The sequence below is a fragment of the Argiope bruennichi genome, chromosome 2 (assembly GCF_947563725.1).
Source record: "Argiope bruennichi chromosome 2, qqArgBrue1.1, whole genome shotgun sequence".
Classification (NCBI taxonomy): Eukaryota; Metazoa; Arthropoda; class Arachnida; order Araneae; family Araneidae; genus Argiope; species Argiope bruennichi.
Window position 1 is genome coordinate 83,206,160 of NC_079152.1, and position 13,757 is coordinate 83,219,916.

Below are 13,757 nucleotides of genomic sequence, written 5' to 3' on the forward strand. Positions count from 1 at the left end.
TTCATAAGTGAAATGGCGAGAAAACAATCAATTAATTAAAATATTGTCTAAAGGTTGTATGAGAAGTTAGCAAATGTTACTAAAATTTATTTTTAATAAGTGGAAATTATTAATTTTTGCTTATATTAATCTTTGATTAAAGATTGCCGAGATCAATCTTTAAGATTTCAAATTACCAAAACTGGATCCTAACAAAACAAATGTCTAGGATTGCATATTTGTGTATTGAATTATATTTCATCCCTTAAATTCTCAAAATTGTATTTTTGAAATATTTTCAACCATTATGCTTGCATTTTATTAAAAATCAAATTGTGAAAAATTCTAGTTCGCTGTGTAAAACTTACTACCGGAATTAACATTACTGTTTACAGCTGAATGATATCACAAAACACAATGATATTCCTAAAAATACTCACTACATCCTTTACCAACATAAAATCTTTGTTTTATATTTCATTCCCAAAGAAATTTCCATCAGATGAATTTATCATTCCTACTGTATTCATTCCACGCTGTCCATTACCTTCCCAATCTACGAAGTTAAATGACTCTTTGGAGGAGTGATCTCGATGCAAATTACAATCTCCGATTACAAGGTGCTAAAGAAAGGGAGAGTCGAAGGGCATTTTCCAATTACAAAGGGTCGAGATTAAGAGCAAAAGAATGCCCATCAAACGCATGAAATGGTGAACAATGATAAATGGATGTTTTCTTCTGGAGCAGGTTTGGGTTGATTTTGGGTGGAGCGATTATTGAACCCCATGTTGTCCAAATTCCAACGGGGATTGAACAAGGAAGCTTTATGCTGATTCTGTCTGCGAAGCTGAGGAATGGACTATTTTAAATATACATAGAACATAGAAAAATTAGTGTTTCTGTGTACGTCAAGTTTTTATTTAAAAAAGCTCGAAAAAAGCTCGTTTCTAAGCGTTCTAGGAATTTATATGCCCTTGAGAAATAGCGACTTTCAAAATAAAAACTTTTAAAGCAACTTTCAACATAACAAAACAATTTCAGAATAATTAAACTTATAAGGAAATAAGCAACCCATTTCTGATTCCAATTTGACATTTTATTAACTTATTTCAATTAATTTACTCACATAAAAATTTATAGAAATAAAATAATTATTTGAAGCGCTTATAAAATGTTATAAGATGTCATATGTTTCACTTATAGATTGTGTAATTATTGCATGAAATATCTTTTATCTAATTTCCTCATTAAAATTTTTTTAAATATAAAACGAAAAAAACTTATTTTTTTTTAAATTATAGAGTGAAATTTCATTTTCCAGTGCCATTTAATGGTTACCAACCCTGAAGATATTTACAGCATCTAATGTAATTCTTTAACATCTCAAAAGCATTTGAAATTATAGATTTATAAAACATGAGCAGCTTTCATGGATTATCAAATGCCCAGTATGCATTGCTCATTTTATTGCAATACCTTTGCATTTTTAGGAAGGAATAATGCCACTTCACATTCATTTGCAGTTTTATGATATTGAATTTAGGAATAAAATAAAAGAAAATTCTAAAATTCTTATTTCGTAAATTAATTCTAAAAATGAAACAAAATTCGAATTTTTATGTTGTGATTCAGTAACCCAAAAATACTATGATATCAGTAAGAAACTGAGGGGGGGGGGATCTTTTAAGAGAAAAATAATAGAAGAGGAGATGGAAATCAGAACTAAAGGAAATAAAAACCCACTGCTAAAAAAATAATAATAAGAAAACAAGTATTGAGATATAGCGCGAAATATAGAACTATATATAGATAAAAATATAAAAGTAGTAGTGAACGCATTCATTCATTCATTAAGTGTTATTTATCACTTCAAAATTCACTAGAAATGGAGGAAAATCAAACACCTATTCCAATAATAAGCATTGAGTACCTATTCCAATAATAAGCACCCGCGATAGAATACGTGATAAAAACGAACTGGGAAATTTTGGTTCCATCGAATTCGTATGCAAATCTTCAAATCTATAATGCAACATCCTTAGAAATTCAGACAAGCAATTATAAATTTGAGAAATTATCCATAGATCATTCTTTTTCGGAAATCTAATAAACATCATACGAATCAAAAATCCGTGCGTTTCTGGATAAAAAAACGTATTTAATCAATCATACTTTTGGCAGTTAACACGTAAATTCGTGAGCAGAATGAGCAACCATATATACCGTTATCAAGAGCGAAAACTGTACGCTCATCCCAGTTATTCTTCCGGATTTTTTAACAGCAATACACTTCCTCATATGACCGATAACACCTCTCACAAAAGGATGCCATTATTAACTACCAAAACTGTAATGCATAGATAAAGAAACGGTGAAAGTTAAATCGCAGAGCCAATTGCGTCTCTAAATCAAAACGAGGCCGATGTTGTTAATGGAATCAATTAATGAATTTTGATTTTTCGAAGTAAGAATGGGGTGAACAAACCTTATCAAATATCGTCTTATCTTTTTAATGAGGATAGTAACGAAAGACATCCATCACCTTTGATAAGGGAGACCCAAAACAAAGAGCTCCTAATTGTGTTAACGCTTGTCTCCGATTACAGGTGTGGAAAAAAAAAGAAGGTTACGGAATATTGACTGGTGGTCTGTACATTTACAGGTAGCAGACCGGTTATGATAATGGATATTATAATATTTCTCTTTCATTAAAACTCCACACAGATGTTATAACATAGTTTGAATTTAGTACATCGAAAATGTACGCTGTATTTATTAATGATATAAAAATGCAGAATACTTTTTTTAAATGGTATTAAAAAAACATAATTTTCTTGTTCATAGAGTTATTTTTAATATTTTATGTTAGAATGTATCATTGTCGTATTTTTTAACTACTAATTATTCATTTTGGTAATAGTAAAATTAACTACCCCAAATTAAGTAAGGAGTTATTATACCAATCGATTTTAAATAATATAATTTAAATGATATTTATGTTCACTTTGGAAAGAAATTCATTAATTATTCAAAATTAGATATTTACTTATGAGATATACTAAGATATTTACTTCATTTTTATTGTAATGTTTCAAACTAAAATGATCTATGTATTAAATTAAATAATTTTACTTATGCAGAGAATGCATTTAAGAAGCGAAAACGTTCTTAATTATTTCTAAAGAAATTTTATATATTAAATGTTTTTTTTCTTCTGCTCTTTCTATTTATTAATCATGTGAATTTTTATTTAATTAAAGCATAACTTACAGTTTTAAGATAGATGATATGTAGAAATTATTTTAATATTTGCATATTGGGTATAGGTGATGAGATTATTCAAGAAGAAATATAACTTTCAATTATTAAAGACAAAAACAAAAAAAATCACAATTCTGCATAAAGACTGCAAGCATGCTGTTTAGAATCTTGTCACGTCACAACTATGTCATTTTTTTTTCTTATTTGATGAATAGCGATTACGAAATGAAAGAAATTAAATTAGATAACATGACGCTGCTGAACGCCTTCTTATCTCATAATGAATAATTGAAATTATCTCTTGGTCATTGATTGAACTTTAAATCAAAACTTAATACAAGCTGAAATGCATCAAGTGTTCATCTCCTAAACTGCTTATCAGCGTGACAAATGTGCACTAAAAATGTCAGATATTATAATGATCGGTTCATCGGCACCAAAATCTGTTCGATTGACCTTCACAGAAAAAGTACGTGAAGGACGATCTTATGAATCGGGCTGAAACTCAATGAATTACTCTGTCAAGACATGAAAAAAAAATATTTCAATTTACCTGATCGTCATTATAAAGAGCAGGTGTGAAAATTGGCCACACAGGAGGCAAGTTCGCTACTCATCAAACAAAGGATCACACTTAAAGCTGGGGTAATCCTCACTTACCACGCTGTGATTACAGAACTTGGAAAATGTAATTATTGGAATTGAACGTTCCTTTCTCGCATTTTAGCCTCAATGTTTCTTCAAATGAGATTGATGAGGCCCCCGCTACTATCTCGCTACATTTTCGCTTCATAATTCTTGCTTATCAAAAGGTTGCTGAAACGATTCACGATTGTTTAATGTCCACTTTATAATTTCTCACCAAGGGATGATCAAGTTCGGGAAGATTTTTATCTGCAAGAAAAATCTCGACTCTTAGATCTCAGAGATGTTTGTCAGATTTTCTCGCCAGATAACACTTTCTTTTTTTGTGGTTGCTCTTTTTTTTTGTTTCTGTCTTTAATATATTATATCAAAATAAATGTGCGATGAGAACCGAATTTTTGACTGTGGTATTTCGGTTGCAATAATGCCTTTAAGATGAATTGGCAATGTTTAAGAAGCTTTTAATCAGAAATGTACGGAAAAAAGTTAAAAGCAGCAGATTTTCCAAACACAGTTCATCTCATTAGTTGAATGTTTGCTCGAATTTTAGATTACATTTCACAATATTACTTTTGAAAAAACTTGAATTTCATCTCATTTACTGACTTTTTCTTGTATTTCTACTGTATAAATAAAGAGCTTTCAAGAAAGCAATGACAGTACAAAATTTATATTTTGAGCTTCAATTTAATCAAAATAAATGCAATTTATTCTACTGTGAACAATAATATTATAACAGATTAAGGCACAAATTAGTGTCCTAAATTATTATTTATATCGAAATATTTAAGAAACAAAATTATTTCGTTGCATCTCATTTTACTTCCTTTTTTCTGTATATGTATCAGAGCATGCTCTTATAATGTGTTCAAATAATTCTGTTCTATGAGGTGTAGAATACAATATGTATGTTACTTTACCCGTGCTTTTTTTATTGAAGACATTCAAAATTTCCTTACTTATGTTAATTCAAATATTCTTTGCTTGCAATTAGTACAAGATCTAATCAAATAAATTAGTTTTCTATCAATTCTTCTTTGAATTATAAAACAATTAAAGCAGGGAAATAATTATTTACTACAAAAATCTTATTTTTCATTTTTTTTTATTTTTATTCTTTGCTATAACCATCTATGTGATAATAGACCTACTTAAATAAAAAAAGATGTGCATACTTCTTACTTCTTCTCGCCTATTAAGAAAATATTTCAGATCTTCCGTGTTTACACAATTTTCAGTCCAGAAACAGAGATTTTCTAAACATAATTACAATTTCTTTTCATTCCTATGAAACATATCTCAACCTTAATGATATCTTCCGACTTGAGGTAACAATGAAAATCTTTGACGGGGCTTCCGTACAAATATTTACTGCAAATTACAATACTATTTAAATTGAAATAGGCATAATTTGTTGCCATGGGCCTGATATTTCGTTATAATAGAGCAGCTCTTTTATAATAAATTCGGCACAATGTACTTTTTTATACTGATGTCGCAGGAATCACCATATCATTTAAAAAAAAAATGTAAAATCATATAACGGAATATGGAAACTCTTGATTGAAATTAGTATTTGGAGCTGAAACTGAACTATAAATGTTCATATTGTTTTGATTTTGCAGGTAATAAAGAACCTATTAATGTTTCAGATAAATATAGATCATTACAAATTTCGTTAATTAAATACAGACATGTAAACATTATAAATAATTAGTTACAAACATTAATAAAGAAAATAAATAATTTGTTATCTTTAATATTATTTTCTTGAAAACTGGGCATCTCTTTTGTAATGGATATAAGAACATAATGTTTTCAGAAATGATTAAATCAAAATAATGCAGTGACCGAACATCAGTTTCTTGAGACAAGATTGGTGTTGGTGGTTAAGTATCTGCTATATCATTTTTTTTCTTTATAGAAACCTCTGTATTTCACATCATAACGGCATGCACAATAAAAGGAAAATGGAAAAAAAAAATGCCTTAAGCATTTTCTTGCTTCACCCCTATAATTTTACAGCATTTCAGTATTTTTAAAACGAATATGGAAATTTATGTATCAGAAGATTAAAACTGCATATGAATTCGAAGATTAATTGAAAGCTTGCTAAAACCGTAAACATTATTCGTTGTTTTGATTACAGCCACTCTGTAGGGATGTTAAGCAACAGAATTTTCGATCATTGACCTATGTAGAAAGCCAAAAGGAGGATCTTGTGAAAGAATTAATACCGCACGCAAAATAAGCGATCTCAGTGTCAAAATATTTCTACCGTGACTGAGCAAATTGACGCCGATTAGCATACTTAAAAAGGATTATGGACTTTACCTACTGAATACATTGTGGCTTTGCTATGCACTTAAGAATCGTTTTGGAAATGGATTGAGCAGGATTGACTGGTTTGGGAGTATGAAACAGTTGAATATTGAAAAGCGATGATAGTTTCCTAATTGAAATCGAAATAAATTGCAAATTAAGCACGGTTGGCCTCATACTTGATTTCAAACTATCAATTTACTCTAAACTGCTGCCAGTAATGAATTGAAATACCGTTTTAATGAAGCAGAGCGATGGCATATTGCTCCTGTTTATTCATGATTGTTTCAGCGGGCTTGTTGCAATAAGGAAATAGGCGTCAAAAGTTTTCTTTAAACTGTGGTCAATTTATAAAATTTACTCCACTTATATTTATGCATATAATTGCTTATCCTAATGCCTTTTTATATGCATATTAGACAATAGGAGATTGCTTATGTTCATTCATTGTGAGATGATTTCAGTCTTATAGAACTATGAAAAAAATATCTATACCTGAAAATTACATCGCACTTGTAGTTCGAAGTGAATGGACTACCAATCATAATTAAAGTTTTTAAAATACTAACATAATTAAAAAGAAAGAGGACGAAATCCATTTATTGTTGAAAACAAACTACAGTTATTCTTCATTTTTTTTTTCCACGGAAGGAGAATCATCTTTTGAGGGTTTCTGCACTGAAAGCTTGCATTGACTATTTATGGAGTTTTAGAATTTTATTATTTTTTTTCGTTTTATTTTACTTTTAGAACTTATTTTGAGTCATGTATCCTACCAAAATAAAATTAGTTGTTATTTTATTTTATTATTTTTATTTTTATAATAACTTCATTCGATCTATATTGAACCTATAATTAATCAAAAATTAGGTGATCTCCCTTTTTCAATGGGTGATATAGACAGAGATAGCATTAGTTTAAAGCATCCTTTTATAGTTATATAAATTTTTGAAACTTCCTTCGGTGGCTATTCTGATTTTATTTATTTTTATGATGTTTCCTTTTCACATTTTAAGAATTAGTGCATGTATGGCTTTAATTCATTTCTTAACTTTTGTGTGAATTGATGACGGGAGTTCTTCAAAGGAATTGTTTATACTAAGGGTTACAATGAACCATTTTATACCCAGAATTTATTTCATGTATCAACTGTAACATGCCTTCTTTCTTCGCGTAGCCCAATTTTTTAACAGTAAATCTGAGCAGATTTATTCAATAATAACTACAACAATAATCCCTAAATTTATCATCAGAATGAAACTTGCAAACGAAACTCCAAACTATACCATTCTCATCCATATGCAACAATAAACGCAATCATTCTCTATCGAATACACCTTTATTTCAAATCAGTGCTTTTACCGCGCAATGACGTCACTCGTGAATCTCAGCACCTGGTGTTCGGCGAATGATGACAGCAATCAGCAAACGGTGACGAATGCCGCACACGGGTGGAGTGTAACAATAAAAATATACTCTGATATTAGCAAATAGACATCCCAACCATCTGCCCTATCCATCCTAAATTCCCATTGCCGCCCCCACTTCGTGAAGCGCACGCAATCCAATGGGAAGTCGGCAACTGCTATGGCTCTGCCAATGAGCAGAGAGCTCAGGGTGCTCCCGTGATGACAAACTTATTTCCGATGGGGAGTTTGCGGCGGCTAATATGGTCAGGTGTCTTCATCAGGCGTGACACAATCGTTTTCGAGCTACCTGAAGGTAAGCCGAGACACAATATTGACCTTTACGCCAGCAGTTGCGCACACCTGGAGTTGGTTATTTCGTAACTTGGCGATGAATAGAATGGAAAAGGAGCTTTAATATAATCGCCAAATTAACCCCTTGCCCGTTTTTGACGTAATATTGCGATCCATAAAGAAGTCCGCTATCCATTCTTGAAGCAGGGAAAAAAATGAAGCATTTTCTTTATTAGAACAACTGCGAGGGATGATTTAGAAAAGAATAAGCAGCATTTTTTGCAAGCTGATATCACACAAATATTTTTCTGTTTCCAAATGATACAATTTAGATAAATTTTAGAAATTTCCCTTTTTGTATATCTGCTCTTAGATAAAGAATAATGTAATATTCATAGTTGGGACAATTTGTAAATAAACTGCCATAAGAAAACTAACACTAACAGATTCAAAACCATTGAAATATAGAATATATATTTAAGAAAAAATATTTCTTCTCTTTAAAGTATTATTTTCAACATTTAATACAGATAAACGACTTTGTTCTAATGACATGTTAATTTAATCCTCTTAATTTAATGCGGATTTGAGTCATCATGTGCGAACACATGCGAATAAATTGACGTAATTTCAAAAGTAGTTTTGTTAGTTCCCTGGGAAATCAAAATTACTCATATTCATCAAAATTTCAGAGTCAATTTTTTGATGATTATATAAAAAAGTAAAAACTGAAATCTTTATTAAATTTTAAATGCGTATTTTTATTGATGAGCGAAATTTATATTTAGCACTCAGTCACAGCCAAATAAATTCGAACACGCAGGGAATCATCTAGAAATGATTGAAAGAATTGTCGCCAAATCTAGCAGGTATGCAATAACGGGGGTGAAGTGTTGCTGAGTCAAAAACCCGGATAGAGGGGGTTGGAGCATTCATCTCCCTTGCTTACCGTTTCATGATCAAGTGATGCGGAAAGAGGCAACATGTGTATCTGGGAGTCAATGGGGACGAGGGAAGAGGGAGAGGGTGAACATATTACTGATTATACCACTTCATATTCGTTGTGATTTTAGGGGGCGGGGTATTATTTTCTTTGTGAGGTGATGCTTTATAGATCTCTTTCATTATAGGTTTATTCCCTTATTTTTCTAGTGATCCGATTTTGAAAAAGCTCTTAATCATCGAATTATGATAAACAAACGTTAGTATTTTTATTAAGAAAACTCCGTCACAAAATTAAAAACAATACAAGAGGAAAACAGAGAAGAGATGGACAAATACAAAAGAATAGATATTAAAGAAGGAACTTTATATTTTAATCTTGGAATAATAAATATTGAGTTTATTGCTTTAATATTTGAAACAGTGTACAAAATTCTAATATGAAATCAATTGCTTTAAAAATCAATATTTTATTCATTAATTACTTTTTGATATAAATGAAAATTGTAGCAAGACATGTTATTATTATTCATAAATGATGAAACTGAAAAAAAAAAGCGTATTATGAGGTAATTTTTTAAGCTTATTACACATTTGAGGCGATCATTTTTTCCCCTTTCATAAACGTTCTTTGTATGGAACTGCTCAGTTGATACAGTCATAAAAATAAAATTCTACTCACAGAAGAATTTAACCTAAAATTAGGAATAGGTCTGCAAGTCTGATGAGGACGCCATATTGCACACTTTTTCTATCCAGATCATTACGTTTGTCATTTATCGTATCCATATGTATACGATAGGCAGCCAGATTTACCATAGAAGGTTATCAGAGTTATAAAATGAGAATAATGTATGCATTATAATCTGCGTAACTCATCAAATTTTTGAGTGACTGTGTTCACATACAAGCAAAAATTCTAAAATGCCATTTTCGGGCCAGGAAAGTCTCCAATATGGAGATTCTTCCAATTCTAGTAGTTGAGGTTTCAAAGTTTGTAGTACTTTCCCCTTGTGTACTTCGTATATGATTATGATACATTATATACAATAGAATTAAAATAAACAAATAAAATAAAAAAAATAAAAATGGAATAAAAAAAACTTTTTTAATGTTAAAATATGTTAATTTTTTTTTCGAAAGTGACCCAACGGACGCCATGTAAGATGAGAAAAAACAATACGAGGGGATTGGGGAAGGGGGAGGGCTTTTTTTCCCATTCTATTCCACTTCAGCATCATCCGGCTGCACAAAGAACAGGTAATAACAATCTGTTAATGGCAGTGGAAAGGAGACATTTGCGCTACCGGCTCATGGCCATTGGCGCGTGCCGACAGCAAAACGCGCGTGTCACTCTATCGCCGTTACTCATTGTAACTTTCTCGGACTCCCCCGCGACGGCCTATCGGATGTGTAACGGTTCTGTTTGCATTGTGGACAGAGATAAAGTATTGTTTTGAGAGAGAGAGAGAACCTCCGAGTGTGACGATGTGGTACGAAAAAACTGTTGGTGTTAAGATATACGATCATGGTTACTGATTAGTCGATGTAACATTCACTGAAAGGTGAAAGTTTGAGCTCTAACCATTCTACAAAATTGTAAGAGTCTGGGATTCCCTGATCAAATTCTTTGTTGCCTATTTTGCGATTTTTCAGTAGTTAGCACAATAAGTATCAAATTTTTGATAGTGTATTTCCATTAATATTTGTATGATGACGCTTTATCCGATCTCTTAAGGTATATATTTTTGTAATAGCTGCTACTTGAGAAAAGAAAAAAAAAATCTTTGAGTAACCGATTATAAGAATTCAGGCGAAACTGTTTGTTTAAAATACCATAAATAGACATTTAATAATTTCGCAGTTTCTTTAAATGAAAAGAATATTTTCTCCCATCAATTTAAAACGGGGGGGGGACCAAGCTTTCGATGCTATCCGGGTACTAGTGGCAGAAAATGAAAAAGATATTTATAAATTTATTCTTTTAATGATTCGCATTTCAAAATTTATAAACTTCTGAATATTTATTAATTTTGATTAGTGTTTACTTACTGATTAAATTATAGTCTAGGACATTACTTGTAAATTGAGACTGGTATGATAACAAAAATTGCTTAACGCACAATACAAGGCCTATCCTTAGACACAGAGCAACCATATTTGGCGCATAGTTACTTCTTGGGTACAGAACTCACTAAGAAAGGGGTTTTCAAAATTGAATAAGAATTTTTAACTAAAAATGAATCAACATTTTAATAATTCTGGTACTAATTATAGCAAGAAAACCATTTATGCAAATTTTAAAAATTAAAAAGTAATGTTTCCTATTATATTTATTTTACATACATTTTTTTTTCTTTTTGAATCTTGTTAAGTACATCTTGCAAAAGTACTTTTCATTGCTCCAGAAAATGCGTTTATGTACCGACACAGTGGAATGATATTAAATATAATCTTGTGGGTGCATTATAGTTGATATACAATTAAGAGTAGGTATTGGAAATAAAACAAAGATGTACGTAGCCTGAAGCATTAAGAGGTGACGATGCTCCGGAATAGTGTTTAGAATTTTATATAAAAAATTTCTACAGATGTTATATAATAATAATTCAGCTTTTCATAATTAATCTTAGAAATTCATATTACTGAATATATTTCATACCATATGATTTGCCCAATACTATTATTTTTTTTAAATTCTGAATAATTAAAAAGATTAGTTCCTCTATAAATCCTTTTTTTTTCTGCAGAAAGGGGCATCTCTGAGAGAAGAGAGCACTTAGAAGACATTTCTGAGAGTTCGGGAGTGCAGTCGCATCTTCTAGCAATTCATAATCAGGAAGATTCCTCTACCAGAGATCAATCGAATCGCAAGTGCTACGCTTGTGACGTTGATTTTCCAGACCAGTACAGGTAAGGATAAATTCTATAGGTTTGAAAAAAAGCACTATAAACTTGCTTCCATTATTTTAGTATAAACGTATTCGACTAATTCTTAATTTGTGGTAGCACGGTATAATCTGAACTACAATTTATACGAATGAGAATGAATTAACGTTATCCATTGTATATTTTCAGGTAAAAAAATATATTTAAAATTCTGCTAAAAGATTGTTACCACGGTGTTTTTCTAATAATTATTGTCAATGACATCTCTAGGTAGCAGTGGTGGAAACTGTTTCATTGTTATTCTTCTTAATATAGTATTGATTTGATAAAATAAAGGAAAAGTCTGTTTTATACAACGAATTTTAGTATAAAATAAGAATATCGATTCATAGCGTTTAAAATTAAATTATTATAAAAATATTAATTTTTTAAAAATGTATTCGTGCCATATTTCCGATTTTTTAAATTTCTTTTGGCTATATCGCAAAGGATTTACCCGCTTCCTGTTTAGACATTCGGAATGTTAAATGAATGACTGTTGTCGTGGCAGTTACACTGAAACTGAGAACGGAATCCTAACTCAACTGAAGTCTCTTGCTTTGGCCAAAATCTTCTCACAGCGGGTTTGTTCCGTTATCGGAGTGGGGAAAATTCAATTCCACTCAGTTGCCTGAAATTGAGAATGGAGATGAAAGCATGCTTATTTATTCGGCATCTTTTCATGATAATGCGGGGTGATTTTTAATGATTTTCAATTTCGTAAATTTGAGCCTACTTGTCGCGAATAATTCTAGATGTGTTTTAAACCTATTTGTTTAAAAATAAGATATTTAATTAAAAAATTCCAAGAAAAATCAAATTTGAAATCATACTAATAAGTTGGATATTGCCTAAAAAGACAAACATATTTGTATAAAGTCATTTAAACTTTCAGAGGAGATTTTTATTATTTCTAAATGCTTTTGTTATTTTATTGATTTGTCATAATGAGTTTGCCTTCTAATTTTTGCAAATGGATAAATACAAATAGGTTATAACATTTAATTAATGATAGATTTTTTTAGTTTAACATGAGTTATCTCACATATAAAACATAAAATTAATAAGTGAATCACACCGGACTTCGTTGTACTGATTTTCAAACAGATTTCTTCTTAACTTATCATTTTCTGCAAGCGTATCCGATTCCCAAGAAATGATTGCATTTTGGTAAAATTAAATTAACTTTTTTCACCTTTCTCTTTCAATTCTCGGATATCCCCAAGGATTTACAAAAAGAAAGCCCAGTCCACGCGCCAAGGATGGCATATTAACTTCATCGTTAGATTCTGTCGTAATCGTATGAACGCATAATAAAAACGACCGCGCGCAATAGCTATTCGAAGTTGATTCTTTTTTTTCCCTTCCACCCATGAATATCCGATGGTCCATGAAGTGGAATAATTGGCCTCGCTTTCTCTTTTTCTAATCCTTCTGTAGTTATTGAGGACGATTTGCATTCAGTTCTGCTGCCCTAGAGTGTGCTTCCGATAGACTTGGCAGCCTTCCCGAATGCCATTTCATTATCGCCAGCTTAAAACGGTAGAAGGTAGATCACATTGTGATAAGGCCAGTATGCATGACGTATTGTGCTTCTTTGGTTTTGGAGACGTAATTAGTTGCAGGTTCATTTGGAAAGGATTAGGGGAAAAAATGCATCATTGAGTAATCAATTAAGAGCATGTTATAGACTAATTTACATAGTTGAATTAGATTTTTGCGATTGTATTTATCAAAATATATAAGCTGTTGACAGAATAAATTATAATCATTCGTATCTCTTATGTTTAAATAATTGCGTCTATTCATTTGATATAATCTCATATTGAATCATACCGCTGAAAACCTGAAAGATTTACAAACAACATTACATTATTAAACACAAAATCATGTTTTTTTTAAATGTTGTTTTTTATTTCTCGTAAATTCTGCTCATTCCAAAGAATTCATATATAATATACTAAGTGATTTTGGAATTGA

General features: G+C 30.9%; 1 protein-coding gene across 2 annotated transcripts in view; it reads left to right on the plus strand.

Moving 5' to 3' along the window:
• Window positions 1–13,757, plus strand: part of LOC129957556 (histone-lysine N-methyltransferase MECOM-like) — a 239,593-nt gene that overhangs the window by 184,182 nt on the left and 41,654 nt on the right. For both annotated transcript variants that reach the window (XM_056069918.1, XM_056069928.1), the window contains exon 5: window positions 11,600–11,762. In XM_056069918.1, coding sequence (XP_055925893.1) covers window positions 11,600–11,762 — 163 coding nt within the window. The remainder of the gene's footprint in view (window positions 1–11,599; window positions 11,763–13,757) is intronic.